This window comes from Elgaria multicarinata, chromosome 4 (genome assembly GCF_023053635.1).
Source record: "Elgaria multicarinata webbii isolate HBS135686 ecotype San Diego chromosome 4, rElgMul1.1.pri, whole genome shotgun sequence".
Taxonomy (NCBI): Eukaryota; Metazoa; Chordata; class Lepidosauria; order Squamata; family Anguidae; genus Elgaria; species Elgaria multicarinata.
This window is the reverse complement of record NC_086174.1, coordinates 131,841,377-131,858,224: the sequence shown is the minus strand read 5'-3', so window position 1 is coordinate 131,858,224 and position 16,848 is coordinate 131,841,377. Positions and strand designations below refer to the sequence as shown.

The 16,848-nt window shown below is 39.3% G+C and overlaps 1 protein-coding gene across 4 annotated transcripts in view; it reads left to right on the top strand.

Moving 5' to 3' along the window:
- Positions 1–12,923, top strand: part of SMC6 (structural maintenance of chromosomes 6) — a 53,266-nt gene extending 40,343 nt beyond the window's left edge. For all 4 annotated transcript variants that reach the window (XM_063125188.1, XM_063125189.1, XM_063125190.1 and 1 more), the window contains 4 exons: positions 210–315; positions 6,346–6,498; positions 7,700–7,797; positions 12,366–12,923. In XM_063125188.1, the coding sequence (XP_062981258.1) occupies positions 210–315; positions 6,346–6,498; positions 7,700–7,797; positions 12,366–12,477 (469 nt within the window). In that variant the 3' untranslated portion in view covers positions 12,478–12,923. The remainder of the gene's footprint in view (positions 1–209; positions 316–6,345; positions 6,499–7,699; positions 7,798–12,365) is intronic.
- Positions 12,924–16,848: the final 3,925 nt, after the last annotated feature.

Genomic DNA, 16,848 nt, shown 5'->3' with positions numbered 1-16,848 from the left:
ATCTTTCTGATTTGATTGCACCATGCCCAGGCAAAAAGCATATTCCTATTTTTGGGTACAAGTACAGGATTTTTTTTCTTTACTAAGTAAAGCTGAAAAATGAAGCAATTCCAAATCCTTATTTTGGAAATTGACCGTTTTTATTAATCTTTTGTAAATATATTTCCAGTTCTTTTTACATTGGTATCTTTAATATTTTCATTTTGAAGGTTCCTTACTATGCGATGCAAATACTACTTTAACTCCTTGTTAAGTCAACGATCATATTCTGGAAAAATAGAATTTGACCATAAGAATGAAAGACTTTCAATTACTGTAAGTCGTTTTGTGTGTTCTTTGTTAATTGATATGCAATGCTGGTTTGTTGGGTCAAAGATTTTTCTTAAATTATGCCAGTCCATGTTCATATATTGACTGAGATTGGGAAATGTAATAAATAAATAAAATAAATTAAGAGGGCATATTGGAGGAGGAGTCCACAGAGCCACCAAGTGAACAACTGTCCACATGTAATCATTCATAGAGGGCCTACTTCACACCGTAGGCTATATGATAGAAGGCAGGGCTTTCACCACCACTGTATTTCAGCATCAAAACTGTTATGATATAATAAGGCATCCACTATATCAGCCTTGCAAATATGTCTAAAATATTTAGTGGACTACCAATGCTTCAAAACCATTTTTTAAAAAAATAAAGTGGGAGGTGAATCTTCTCTCAGATTTTAGAACATTGTTTTTAAAAAGTCAGTTCTGGGATTCCAAATCTTAAAAGGCAAGGGTGAGGAGTGAAGCAAACGGGGGAATATTTGGACATTATTTTTAAAATGTGATTATGATTTTAAAGAAGCATATATAAAAGAATCAAGACCACATTTGGATTGGATCCTTTCATTGCTAGTTTCTTTTACAGACTCTGTGACCAAAGACTACATTTTTTTTTGTTCGAACTGTCTCGTTTTACAACAAAGCTCTGCAGTGCTTCACAAGTGAACAGTCATCTCCTGTATTACCTTTCCCCCACTTTTTAATTTGAGCCAGGATTTTCTAGAACTCAGGCTAAACCCTATTTCTACTGTCGTGGCTAAGCCTGTGAACATGTAATAAAAAAGTGAATCTTTCTATAGGATTACAGCAAAGCTTGGTTCATTCACTATCTGAGCAAGTAATGTCTGAGCATTAGTGAAATATCTCTATTACTCACAAAGAAAGAATAACCTTCAAACTTGGTACAAAAGCTGTTCTTAGACTGTTTTTGTTGCAGCTGCAAACACCTAATTAGAGTTTATACGTCAGGGAAAGGAAAATGTAAACCAAAGGTGGGAAGGCACAAACAGTGTGCAAAGTCATTGTCTTCATTTACTGGGTTCTTGATCAGTGCAAAAACAGTAAACAAACAACAGGAGACTTCCGTCACAAAGTACTGCCTTGAAACTTCAGTCAGCACTGAATTGAGCATGTCTGATGTTCGTGTTTTTCATTTTTAAAGGGCTATATTCATACTGGAGAATGTCTGCAAATCGGGAACTCTGTAATTAACTGGTCTCCTGTGGACAATTTCTAGTTGGTAGTGGTGACAAAGCAACCTGTTGACAACAAACACTTCGTTCTTGTATACTTGAGAGGGTTCACATGATCGAACAGCCCACCGTGGCTTAAGCCATGGTGGGCTGTGGGATGTGCTGGTGTGTGCAGGGGGTCATTTTGAATATTCAGGGCCAAGTTGCAAGTTGTCATGTCTTGCGAACCCGGGCAGCAACCCTCTCATAACCCAAGGCCTGTTTTAGAGTTGTGCGAGGGTTGTTTAACCGTCGCACAAACCCCACTGCCTGTGTTAGCATGACACGATGATCCACAGCCAGTTGTTGAATATAGAAATCCTCCCCTGGCATGTAAATAAATAGCCCACTGTATGAATAAGCCATGGTGGGCTATTTTGATTGTGAGAATTAGGTTACTGATTTCTTAATTCACATAATGATTAACAGTGCCAATTCCTATTTTTTACTTCTTAGTTAATCCATAATAGCATTTCACAAGAAGAAAAGTATGGCATACATACTCTGTTTTAACAGTTCAGGAGTTTTGATGTAATTTATTTCAATAGTAAAATTGCATAATTGGATACTTTTAGTGGATCAGCACCATGGGTTGCCAATTATTGCAACAAGAATTAAAACTCTTATCAATAAAAGTTTAGGGTCAGGTACAATGATAATTGAGCCACTGAAATACTGCAATCAATTATGCTTTTTCTGGAGCTGACTCAAAATCTTGAAGTGTTGAGAGTAAATTCTTTTTTCAAGATAGTGGCTAATACATTTTTGATTAAATACATCTTTCTCATAATGATGAAAGCAGGGTGGCATGTCCAATTTTGATATTTTATTTAAAATTATTTTTAGGCTGCCTTTCAGTAACCCCATTGGACTATCTTTTTTTAAAAAGTGTAATACATTTTTTTGGCTTTCGGCAAGTTTGGTATTTAACCATTCATCTGGTCACCATTGGCAGCCAGAAATTTCACACAGGCAAATGCATGGGATTTCCTCTAGGTGAGTGAGTGGGCTGATGAATATGCTTTTTCTTCTTCAGAAGCTTACTTGGCTTCCATAGTGGCCATGAAAGATGGGGCTTCACTTCTTCCATGTCTAGTATGCAAGCGGAGTAAGCTGCTGAGGAACAAATTGAGTGTTCTGTTCCTCTTTGCCAACTGCTGTGCTTCTAAGCTTTTAGGAGTACAAAAAGTGCAAGGGAAAATATATACAGGATTGCAACATTTTGATGTTTAGTAACAAGGATACTTTAGTCAGCCTTCCCTCCTTATGTGTTTTACTGCAAATCCCATCATTCCGAGTCACCATGGTGGCTGGAAATGATAGGAGGTGCAGTGCAATAAATGTAGAGGGCCTCAGATTGGGGTTGGCTCCTTCAGCCGGTCATACAGATCATGATTTATCTGAATTGCTCATGGTGTATTTGATTGAAATTGAGTGCTGTTGCTTTTAATGGAGAAAATTGTGATGACAGTTACAACCTCAAGGTGTCCTCATCATTCCTGTAGACTAGTTAGCTGTGTTGCATAAACTCAACAGAAAGGCTGTAAATGACATGTGGGCTGCTTTTCCTTATTTATGGCTGTTTAATTTTAATCATCAGTATAGCTTGACACTTTTTATGTAGTTGCCTGTGTTTATAGTATTAAATGTTTTGTGTTAAATAGTATGCTTTAATTTGCATGAATGTGTGGATTATGTAAACAAAGCACATATGTGAGGAATCTTTTGGTGTTGAACACAAGGCACTTAGGAAAGCCTCATAACCACAAAAACAGAGAGAATAATTCTTAGTTTTATTCAAAAATTGAAATTAGTTAAAATCACATCTTTCATTAGAATCATACATTCCTCAGGCACCTTAGAATCATACATTGAAAAGACGTTAACATTGAGAAGGTTAAAAGATAAAACCCGTTTAAAAATCAGTAATAAAACTAGAAGGAATGGGATACATAGGTGGAGTGTGTGTGCATGTGTGTGTTTAAAAAAGGATGATAGAAGTTTTAATTTCTGTCAAGATGTGGGTGTGTAGCTGTTCAGGGAGAAGGGTAGGGTGAGAAGTTGCATCCTGAGATAATTTGAAAGGGGAAGAAATTGACTTTTTTTTAGGGATTGTGAGAGTGTTTTAGAAGGAGGGGATAGATCAGAGGTAGATCTTCTGGAAGAAAGTGAATGGAGAGACTTAAAAAAGCAAATGGGAGCCCTAGCACCAAGGGGTCTTGTAGCTGGGATAGGGTAGAATATTAGAAAAAAGGGAGAAAAAGAGAATAATTGGAGTATGGTGCAATTAGAAGAAAAATAGAAGTTAATGGAAAGATTTATTGTGAATTCTCTTTCTGGCCCACCCTGGCCAGCTTCTACTTTGTTCCAATAGAGGAGTATGTAAGGTTTCCTTATACATACACACACACACACCCTTTGACTTTTACACTTTCGTGTTGTGTTACAACCTGGAATTAAAATGGAGTTAATTAGGATTTCATCTCACTGGTCTACACAAAATAGTCTATAATGTCAAAGTGGGGAAAGAATCTACATATTTTACAAAATGATTTACAAATACAAAACTGAGAGGTCTTGATTGTGTAAGTACCACCTGCTGTGCTGTGGCCCCCCTAAATAAGTTATTGTGCAACTAACTGCCTTCAGAAGTCACATAATTAGTTGAATGGAGTCCATCTGGGTGCAATTCAAGTGTCACATGATCTCAGATAAGACACCTGTTTTTGGAAGGCCCCACAGTTTGTTGGAGAGCATATCTAAACAAACAGCACCATGAAGACAAAGGAACTATCAAAACAAGTCCTGGATAAAGTTCTGGAGAAGCACTAATCAGGATTGGGTTATATAAAAAAAATCCCAAATATGAACATCCCCCAGAGTGTCGTTAAATCCATTATTACAAAATGGAAAGAATATGGCACAACTGTAACTCTGCCAAGAGAAGGTTGTCCACCAAAACTCAGTGACCGGATAAGGAGGGCATTAGTCAGCGAAGCAACCGAGAGACCAATGGTAACTCTAAAGGAGCTGGAGAGACCCACAACTGAGATAGGAGAAACTGTTCTTGGGACAACTGTCACTTGGGCACTTCATAAAGCTGAGTGGTGAGAAGAAAACCATTGCTGGGGGAAAAACTATCAAATTTTGTTTGGATTTTGCCAAAAGGCATGTGGGAGACATAGCAAACATGTGGCAAAGGGTTTTCTGGTCTGATGACACCAAAATTGAACTTTTTGGCCTTGGCGCAAAACACTATGTGTGGCACAAAGCCAACAGTGCTCATCACCCTGAGAACTCTACCCCCACAGTGAATCATCCTCCCATGTTGTGCCACATCTTCCCATCCTCCCTATTAGAATGTAAGCCTATGCGGCAGGGTTTTGCTATTTTATTGTTTTACTCTGTACAGCACCATGTACACTGATGGTGCTATATAAATAAATAATAATAATAATAATTGGCAGGGAGTGGAAAGCTGATCAAGACTGAGGGTAAGATGGATGGAGCCAAATGCAGGGCAATTCTAAGGGAAAACCTGTTTCAATCTGCAAAGGACTTGGGACTACGGCGGAGCTTCACCTTCCAGCATGACAGTGACCTTAAATACAGCTAAGATTACACTGGAGTGGTTTGAAAAAAAGAACCTCAATGTATTAGAATGGCCCAGGCAAAGCCCAGAACTCAATCCAATTGAAAATCTGTGGCAAGATTTGAAAATTGCTGTTCACCAATGGTCCCCATCCAACCTGACAGAGGTTGAGCAATTTTGCCAAGAACATTGGAAAAATATTGCAGGATCCAGATGCGCAAAGCTGGTAGAGGCTTACCCCAAAAGGCAGCTGTAATTACTGCCCAAGGTGCTTCTACCAAGTATTCACTCAAGAGGGTGAATACTTACGCAACCAACAAATGCCAGTTTGTTTTATTAACTTTTGTGCTACATTAAAAATATTTTGCAGCTTCAAAGTGTTAAGGATGTAGTGTAAATCAAATGGTAAACATGCCAATTAACTCCATTTTAATTCCAGGTTGTAGCACAACATGTGGACAAGTCAGTGTGTGAGTGAGTGAGTGAATACTTATGCAAGGCCCTGTACTTAGGATAGCTGGAACCGGAGGATAACATTCTCTCTTTCACATTGTTATATACTTTTGAGGGGTTTGGGGTCTACTTTTTCTTTTTCTGGCTTGTTTGTGAAATTTCATCAAGCAATAGTTAGCGTTCCTTTTTAGAAAAACCTTCTAGAAGTCCTGACTCCAGAAGTCATCCATTGCAGCAGGATGCTGTCCTCAAAAGCAGGAAGAACCTTAATGGGAAAGCTAGGGATGTATGAGAATTTTGTTTATGTTCGCAGGACATGTGAACGTGTCCTGTTCATAATCCTGAACACAAAAGTGAGCATGTTCTCCAAAAATGCTCACAATGTACTGAACTTGTGTTTGTATTTTAAAAAAGGAAGCATTTTTGGTGTGCTTTAAAAACAAACAGATGGATTCTTCTCGTTTGAAATGCTCACTTTTCCCATTCAAACAACCCCCCCCCCCCAAAAAAACGCAAATGAACAGAGGAAATGAGGCGAGGCAAGCTTCAGTGTGGTGTTTGGATAATCTAGGCAAATGCAAAAATCACATGTTTGCCCAACTCTAGATGAAGTCCAGTGTTTCTTTTCCTGTGTATGTCAGTATGATCTACAATGTTATGGAACTTTTGTTGCTAATGGAAATGTGTATTTTTCAGTTAACCTTATTTCAGTTCATTTTCCTTCCTTTTTATACAACTGAAGGTCCAACCTGGGGAGGGAAACAAGGCTGCTCTAGATGACATGAAATCTTTATCAGGAGGCGAACGTTCCTTCTCTACAGTTTGCTTCATCGTTTCTCTCTGGTCTATTGCTGAATCTCCATTTAGATGCTTGGATGAATTTGATGTCTTTATGGTATAGTTTGCTTATTCTAATATTAACCATTTTGGAGGCTTATTAATTTTCATTAGAAACAGGAAGAGAATATGTGCTCTTTACCACCTAAAACAGGTCTTAGGTAGATAAGCCACTCAGGCTATGACATCATGAGGAGAGAGCAGGTGCAGCATTCCTTCTTGGACGCTAAGCATGTCTGTTTCTTGTCAGTGAGAGACAATCTGGAAAGTTTAGGTAGGGGTGTATGTATTCCCTTTTATTGTGAATTTAACAGAACAAAAAAAATAGTAAAGAAGAGAATTTTTTTTACAGACATAGGAATGTCATCATTTTTTTTAATCAGATACACCATTCATAAAAAGGGGTTGGAGTTATGCATCTAGTAAGTCCAGGTATGCTGCTTTGAGTTATTTAGAAGAGTGGAACACAAATGTAATTTTGAGAACATTGTAGTTTCATGGTAGTATGTTGGTTTGAGGTGGGGTATGGAAATCTTATTCAAGTGCCTTTGGCCAGCTCTGGATATATGGGTATGTCTGTGAGGGGGGAAAATGCACCAAATGGTGTGAGCGCATAAGAGACAAGCTCTGGTGCTTAGAGAGTTCGTATAAAAAGTTTTTTTTATTTGTATCCAAAGGTGCTCAACATTTCGGACAGGGAGTCCTTCATCAGGAGCTGATAAAAATTAATGAGCTGCCAAAGAGCTACTGTAGTGCCAGGGTTTTCAGATTGCAGTCTGCAGTTTATAATACTGTAGTTTTCAGCGTTCTGTGCTGGAGCTACATTTGTAAATTTTAAAGAGCCGTGCACCAGAGCTTGTCTCTTGCGCCCACAGCTCTGGATATGGAAATGGATAATAAGTTAAAATTTACCTTTTAATTTGTCAGCAAGGAATACTGAAACTGAAATGAAAGGTAGTAAAGCCCATTATTGGCTTCTTGAAACCCAAGAGTAGATGTAAAATGTGTGTGAACTGGTGGTAATAGCCAATTGACAAGTCATATTTGCTTTAAGAAAGGTCACTGGAGAATGAATAAATGATAAAGAAAAAGGGGGTGGTGGTCAAATCGATTTTCCAGACAATAATAGTAATTGTTTTACTCTCTGCATCCTGGTCTAAGATACATGACATTGTTTTTAAAATTTTAAAATTTTAAAAATTTGAATAAAATGTATTTATAAAATATATTGACATATTGCATATTTCGGTATATTTTAGGACATGGTTAACAGGAGAATTGCAATGGACATGATGCTTAAGATGGCAGATTCTCAGCGCTATCGGCAATTTATTTTGCTCACCCCTCAGAGCATGAGGTAATCTGTTCTTCATTTCCTGGCCTGTAGACATAAAAGAAGAAAATAAGTTAAACATCCCTTTAATGGTCTTAAGGTTGTAGAGCAGCAGCAGCTGTTGTTATATATACCAACAGGAGTTTTAATATCCCCCGCCTCTTTCAGGCTTTGTCATTTGCAGAACTGTTGTTCTCAGCAGTTAGCCCTAACCACAAGCCGTGCTGTCGCACACAACGCTTTAAGCCACGATTAGAGCTGCTAACCCTGCTATAGACGGTCTGACTGTAGTTAGTGTGTGAGCAGGGTTTAGCAAAATGCGTCACACAAGACACCTTAAACCCTACTGTTTAACCAGAAGCCTTAACCAGCAGGTTTTAAGGTGTCTTCTGAACAGACCCATACTGTATTCATCCTTTGCAGTGTGGTTAATTGAAATTTGAATCTTGAAGGCTTTCTGGATGTGCTGTGTGGTGAACAAGGAGCACTAAAACTGAAATGAAAGATAAAAATACTAAATTGAGGTTTTAGAAATCCTGATGCTTGAGATAACTTAAATACGTATATAATTCAAACTAGTAGGAAATTACAACATGTTCTTTGAACCAAAACGTTCATCAACCACAGATATATTAAACAGGAACACTCCAAATCTCCCAGAACCTTTGTAGCCACGAGATTGGATCCTAACCTCAGAGCTTCATAGAATCATAGAATAGCAGAGTTGGAAGGGGCCTACAAGGCCTTCAGGAGAGACTAACACTCCAGCATACTTTCCTAAGCATTATTGATGGTATTTATAATAGAGCTAATACAATTAATTAGTTAGATTATAAGGTCTTAATTGTATTATAAATACCATAAATAAATAAAACCATTGTAATGCTCAAGCATCATTGATAAAAGTTGCAGCTCTTGAACAACAACTATGGTTTCATGTCGTGCTAAGCTATGGTGGGTTTGTTATTTTGGCCGCAGAGTGACTTAGTGCAAGATGTGAATTCAGAGTGGGCTTCCTGTCGTGGGTGGTTTTGCCCAAAGAAGCCACACTAAGAACCCATGGTAGGGCTTTTTAGGGTGGCCTGTTCTCAGGGTGGTTTTTGCTATGTCCGCACCAGGCAAGGCAATTTTTTTGTGGGTTATCTGGAACAGCTGAAGAGCTGGCCAGCAAGGGCAGGAAAAAACCCTGCTGCTCCTCTTGATCTCACTAGTGCTGCTGCAATTCTCTCTCATCCTCAGCTCTAGGATTGATTGTTTTTCCCATAGGAATCTTGAAGAAGGAACACCAGAGAGTGACCCGAAAGCATTTGCAATTTTTCATTCCTCTATTTTAGCCCACATGAATTTTGCATGAATTCACTTCTCTGTAACCCTTATGTATGTCTGACAGCTAGCAACAGAGACCAGTGGTGGGAAGCAACAAGCATTGTGGGAGGGGGGGGGATCACAAAAGCCAAGAGTGCCTGGTGGCTGCAGGAAAATAGCTTTATGGGTGGATGTGCTTACCTCAGTGTAACGTGTAACCTGAAGCATGCTTTAAAAATAAAATGTTTGCTAGGAAGGGAAGCAGTTTCTGGAATTGTTCCACTGCAGTTGCCAACTGATGGATGAGGCAAACTCCCCCACCCCACATCAGAATGCAAAAAAGGAAATAAAAGCAGCCTTTAAAAATAGAAGATGTTTGCTAGGAAGGGAAGCTTGGAAGTAGAGGGTGAAATTAACAAGGGCATTGACAAGAGGGGATATAGTATGTATGGCTAAATAGCAGATAGCGCAAGAGCACAAAAACATTCTTTAAAAATACTTGTGAACATGTTCCGGCATTCATAAGGGCTCAGAAAATTATTTCCTTTGTGATCTGATGAAGGGGCCAGGAGAGTTTACCTTATCAGCCAGTAACCCCAGCAGACAAATTGCAAGAAAGGATGCTGACATAGGGAAGAATGAAATGAGGATTTCTGCTGCAAAGGCCCCGAGATACATTCTGGCAGCAGCTGGAGGGCCGAGGGAGAAACAAGCCACATGAAGGCATCTTTTTGATGTAAGGGACAAGCCACCCGCTGTAGTTTGTTCTCTGAGTGCTTTAGTGAGACATGTGAACATGCCCAGCAACTGCAGTTCATGTGCTTCCTTCACATGCTGCACCTCCCCCCAATCAGAGGCATCTCTTTTTCCTGGTATGTGAATCCTAGCCATCCTGTGCAGAGGCTCACTCAAAAATGGGTTGCATAGTGTGGTGTGTATGAGCCTCAAGGAACAGTACTGTTCACATGACAGTGGGAGAACAGCCCAAGTTTGCTTGATGACAGAAGCTCAGCTAAGCATATGCTGACTGTACTGATACTAAGACTTACTGAAGCAATGGGCATTTGCTCTGGATCTCCTTGATTTTTACTTAAGCCAGATATCTCTTGTTCCATCTGCACATAAGAGATTTGGCAGCGAGGTTAAAGAAAAACCCTTCCACAGTTCCCAGGTTTACAGGAACCTCCATTTGTACCTATAGCCAAGGTTCTACTAAAAAATTCTGCTTAAGTCTTTCCAGCGGCAGTAACTTCAGCTCACAGGTTTTTTGAAATGCAGAGGACCCTTCACTTTTCAGTGGGTTGTACTGTTCAGATGAGAAAGATGGAGGCCCTTTTAGTTTCCTTCAGAGAGTCCTCTATAGGGAGGGAGGTTTTAAAACCTATTTTAACTAGATAGTGGAGAGTTTAAATGGTTTAATCATACACAATAAAAGCGCTAACCCCTCCAGGGTATTACAGAACTCACTAGTGGGGGAGCACCTACCGTGGACTTTCAGGGCAATACCACCATAGATGGGATTTGCAGGGCCTTAATTTGATCATGCACATGTTTACTTTATAATAAAATTATATGTTGTGCTTCTGCAAACACACCTTTTAGTAAAAATTTGTTCTGTTACAATCAAACTTTCCTACCTGCGATGCTGCTGCTTTTGAGCTCCCCAGTATAAATTGCCAACAAGGAAAAGAAAGTTCCATTTACCCTAAAGTTTCATTCCTGTTGGTTATGAGGAGAGCACTTTACCCTGCCTGCGTTTTGATGGTGGAAAATTACATCAATTAGGGATCCTTGAGGCCATCCTTCTATACTGCTATATCTGACATATTCTTCCCTCTTTGGGAGTTTATGCTAATTGTTTTAATGTTAATGCTTGTTTTTCAAAGTTGAACTTTTTGGCCTCATACAACTTCTTGGTGGAAAAAAATTAGGCCCTATCTGCAGACTGTCCATGTGGCTGCTGCTTGAAATGATGCAGCTCAGGGCCCAATAACACCCTGTGGATTGGAGCTTTATATTCTGATCAGTTCTGGTTAATTGTCTACTGGAAAGTGTTTACTAAAATTTGTGTGCCATTTCCCTGCAATTTCCACCCATTGTGTCTAGTCATTCCTTCTGGAGCAACAGAGAACAAGTCTGCTCTGACTTCTACATGACACCCCTTCAGATACTGAAAACAACTGCTACGTCTCCCCATAACCTTCTTTTCTCGTACTAAACATACCCAGCTCTTTTGACTATCCACAAAAGCTTGGTTTCCTTACCATCCTGGTCTTTGTCTTCTAGACAGGCTTCAGTTTGTCAAAGTCCTTCTTAAATGTGGCACCAAGAGCTGGACATAGTTCTCCAGTGCAGATTAGAGTGGTACTATTACTTACTTTGATCTGGGCAGTATTCTTCAGTTAATGGAGCATGACTGCATTTGCTTTTTTTAGCAGCCACATCACACTGCTGGCTCATGTTCAGCTTGAGATTGACTAGACAACCTAGATTCTTTTCACATGTACTGCTAGCAAGCCAGGTCTCTCCCATCCTATACTTGTGCCTTTGATTTTGTTTGTACTTGAGTGCAGGGCTTTACATAAATTCTGTGTTGAATTTCTTCCTTTCGATACAGTATTCCAACCTGTCAAGATTTCTTTCTTCTGTGGTGTTAAACTATCCCTCCCAGCTTCGTATCATCTGCAGATTTGACAAGCATCCCCTCTACATCCTCATCCAAGTGATTTATAACAATGTTGAACAGTGCAGAGTCAAGGACAGAACCCTGTGGCACTCCACTTGAGATTACCCTCCAGGTTGATACAGAGACATTAATGAGCAGTACTGGTTACAGCTGCATCATCCAGTCCACAAATGCTTCACTTGAAGTCAAAGCAAAACATGTAAATATCATTCCCATGATCTACCAAACTAGTAGCTCTATAAAAAAAAAGAGTTACAGTTGATCTGGCATGATTTGACCTTGATAAGCCCATGTTGGCTCTCAGTTATCTCAATATATTCTTTTTCTGATCCTCACAAACCAGCCATTTAATAATCTGTTCAAGAGCTTTGCCTGGTATTGATCATCTAGCTACCATGAGTGCAAATGGTATTTCTGTGAAAAAGTCTCCTAAAAGGTTTAAACAGAAATCCCTAATTAGTCATATTTACACAGATTGGGGATCAGTTGTCATTTTAAAGTTGTCATAGTTCTGTGAACCAAAGGAATTGATACCGTTCAATTGTGAAAGTCTTGCATGAGAGAAACATTAAGAAATTGCCTTTGTGTTTTGTATCTACAGTAGCTTGCCGACAAGTGGTATTATCCGAATCCTTCGAATGCAAGATCCTGAGAGGGGACAAAATACACTGAATTTCCATCATAGAGCTGAAGAAGATGAAGGCGAAGAATGAATGCCTTAATCATATATTGTGTTATTAGCTTTTCATAATGTATGTTGGCATTTTGTAGTTCCAATTTATATTCACATCCTGATGAAATAAAAATTAGGCCTTTCAATTTCCCCAGTTGTAACTGTTTTCTTATTGCAGCTAAACAGTGCTAAACAACAGAACTGCATTTTATGTTTAGATGCTTCCAAATGTATTTTGGTGATAAAACTGCAACAGTAAACTTGCTCATTCCTGCAATAGTGGCTCTTCTGGATTGAAGCTGCTGTTTTGTTCTTGCAAAGCACTGAATATAATACTTTGAGGACTGACAATTTTCTATTTTTATTCTATAAGTATTACAAAATAAGAAATAAATCTTACATAATATTTTGAAATAGTTTTATAATAAAAGTTTTTTTTCACACCTGTAATAGTAGTTGAGAAATAAAACTCACGTTCATACCTTTTATATCTGTTCTGTTTTAATTAAATGTGTTTGTTTTCTCCATCATTGCAACATTCCACACTATTTAGCCAGCTTCTTGTAAATGAAACTATAGATTTCTTCCAGACTCTAGTTTGGATGCCTTGGACATCTGATCCCTCCCTTTCAAAGAAACTCTGCAGTCCTAGATTTCTTTATATACTGAAGCGTCAGACATTTCATGAAACAACTCAACCCCCACCCCCAAATCCTCTTTTGAGCATTCATGGAACATTGGACATAGTACTAGCAGGCAGGACTCATATTAAAAGTTATAGGTTGATCCTGTCAGGGACTCTTCTCCTACTTTAAAGCTTGGAAGTTGGTCTACTATTAAGCTTCCTATTCAGGGAAGCAGAGTGGGAAACTTTAGAGGTGATTGAGCCACCTAATTGTTGTGGCAAAACATGAATACAAAGGTTTATAAGCATTTGGGGGGGGGGATTCCACATATAAAGTGCTTGGTTTATGCGATTTGTGTTCAAGAAGCACCCCTCAATTGCCACTAGAAAACAGCTGTGGAGTGGTGAAAAGGGGGCAGAATCATTTTCCCACTCCAGAAAAGTCTTTTTCCCACTTTTTCTTTTCCCCACTCCACATCTCTGCACAAAGGGGCTGCACTCTTCTCCATTCATGGAACGGAAAGTAGCAATCTGTCCATGGTAGTTGAGATGGTCTTCCTCCATGGCAAGATTGCTCAGTTTTTACTACATGGAGAAAAAGGCTACCCCTTCTCTGATCAAAGAAAAGGGAACAATCTGGGAAGGAGAGACCCAGGGGCAGGGCTTAGGGGAGGAGACTCACTGGGCCGGATTGGAAGGCCTTGAAGTCCAGAGATTTCCCATCCATGATCTGTATAGATACAGCTTCTTTTGTCAGATATTTATAAATGTTTTATTGAAGTGCAATGTGTTGCTAAATAGTTTGTTTTTGTTCTGGGAATGTATCCTATCCGAAACGAGATTTGTGTTTGAGATAAACAAAAATAAAACAAAGTTTCCCCCAGTAGTTTCTCCCTTTAGTTTGAGTTTTTACATAATCTAACATATTCATCTTTGGGCTAATTCTATGGTGGTGACAGCAGTAAAAAAAATACTACTTTGTCACCATCACATATCCAGTTCTGTGGGATCAGGTGGTAGTACCATTAAGGCTAGTGTAACTAATTAGCCTTACCTTTTGCACTTAAATCACTCCTATTCATGCCTACTTGGATACTATAGTTTTAACAGAGAGATGGATGCAGCTAAGATGCTGTCCAATCTCTTTATAGATTATTTTAGTTGTATAACCTGAGGATGAAGACCAAGGTACTTGAGAGGCCTGAGGCCTGCCATATATATTCTGGACCCTTCATTCTGGCTTCTGAAAATTGCCAGAACTGAGCTAGGATTGTAGACTTCAGAGGTAATCAATGCTCCAATAGAGGTAGTGAGAGCTGTTTCGAAATGGCCAAGTCTATCCTATGATCAAGAACAGTTACTACCCAGCTTCCAATAAGTCATTATTGAGCAAGGTGTTGGAGCAGGGGTAGTCTCTCAAAGTAGTCCAGAAGGAAACATCATGTGGATCCATTACATTTCAGTTTCAATTTGGGGATGGAAATAGCCATGGCTGCCTGCTGGAAGATGGAGGGGGGGGGGAAGTACACCTGTATTCTCCTGGACTACTTGGTGGCTTCCAATACCATTAGCCATAGTATCCTTCTAGGGTACCTGGCTGGGTTAGGCTTGGGGGGCATATTGCAGTGGCTCTGATTCTTCCTAGAGTGGGGGTCCCAGAAAGTGGGGCTGGGGGGCATCTGCCCTGTAGCATATGGAGTGAGTGCCTCAAGTTTTGATATTATCCACCATATGTTTTAACGTTTAAATAAAACTGCTGGGGGAGGTCATGTGGAGATTTGGTCTTCAATGTTGTCTATATGCTGGTGACTCAGCTCTATCTTTGTTTTCTACTTGCATATCAGAGAGGCTGTGGAATTCATCAATGGATGCTTGGAGGCCGTTTTGGGATAGATGAGAGTAAGCAAGTTGATCAAGATGAGATGGAAGTGCTGTGGGTGGGGAAACTGGCTGATCTGGATAGATGGTATAACTGGTTCTAGATGGAATTGCAGTTTAAGGATTCTTCTGGCCTTGGTGCTGTCTGAAGAAGTGCAGGTGGCAGAAGTAGTCCAGGAGTGCCTTTTACCAGTTGGTATACCAGCTGCTACCATCCTCAGAAAAAAGAATACTAGCGTTAGTCATGCATGCATTTGTTACACCTAAACTGGCCTAATATAACATGCTCTACTTTCGGCTGCCTTTGAAAATGGATCAGAACCCGCTATGCAAAATGTGGCAGCTTGGGTATTATTGTGGCCAGATGGTCAGAACATATTACACTGATCCTGTACCAGTTGCATTGTTCACTGGTGTTTTGACAAGCTCAATTCAAAGTGCTTGTTTTGGCCTCAAATATCCTGAACAGTTTCGGGTCGGGCTACCTGAATGAGTGCCAGCACCCATATGAACTTGGCTGTGCTTAAGATCAGCATCCGAGAACCTACTTTTTGTTCCACCTTCAAGACAATTACAGCAGCAACCACTAGGGACAGGGCCTTCTTTGTATTGGACCCAACATTATGGAATACCCTCTCAAAGGATGTGTGGTTGCTCCCTCAGTTTCAGTTTTCAAAAAGGCTTTGAAATCCACCTGTTTCAAATAGCTTTCAATGTATTTTATTAGTCTTGCTGTTTTTGTTTTTTAAAATTAATGCTCTCTTGATGTGGCCCTGGGAATGTTTGATATTCTGTTGTTGTTGTTGTTGTATTAGGTTATGGGGTGGGTGGGTTTCCGTATTTTTTAATATTAAAGTTTTAGTTTAACGTATCATTGTATATTCTTCTACTTTTGTTCAGTGCCTTGGGTGGGCTTGGTCCAGAAAGGCAGCTTGTAAATATTTAAATTTATTTATTTATTTATTTATTTATTTATTTATTACATTTCTATACTGCCCAATAGCCGGAGTTCTCTGGGCGGTTCACAAAAATTAAAACCATTCAAAGTATAAAACAACAGTATAAAACCTTCAAATAAATAGTAAGTAAATAATAGTTTCACCCTGAAATTAATGCATACCCCTAATTTTTATTGTAGAGTTTCTAGTAAAAGTTGCTTCAAGCTCACTAGGCTGGAACAGGAGTATTTCAATAAGTAACATTGAAACTGAAGAAGTAGATTAAATCTGGCAACCTTAAGTCCAGTATTCTCATTGAAATCTACTGTGTGGTGTACTGTAATGCAATGCCCAGTTACAGTTCCCAACCAGGAGTCTTTGCTAATTATTTGCAACAAACTGACAACACCTTTGCTCGAAGGAGCATGCTTGATAATGGTTTGAATCCTGCATATGTAAAGGTTTTTAAGAGAAACACCACATGGGTGGGCCTTGCATGTGTAGGGCAGTATGGAAGTACATAGTATTTTCATGTTGTGAATAACGGTATATAGTGTTTGTTGCATGACATGAGTGATTGACAATGAAGAATACATTGCTTAAGGTAAGGGAAGACTTTGATTGTACTCCTGAAAGGACTTGTGGTAAACTGCTGATTCTCTAGCCCTTGGGGAACTTGAAGCTGTTAGGAACTTTGCACAAACTGCCATCTTAAAATCCATCCACTATCTCTTAAGCTCTTTGATGTGTCTGTGGCTCAGGGATAACTCTTGTTTTTCATGTTAACCAACTGATTAATAAAAAATGTGCCTGCTTGGTGCTCAACTTTGAATTTTTCCAGAAAACCTGCTTTTCTAACATATACTTCTGCTAATTTCCAAAATAAAGCTTCCAAGATTTGTCTCTGCTACTTCAAGGAAGAATCCACCTATTTTTCATTCAGTTCTGCCAGGGTAGATCCCAAATACAC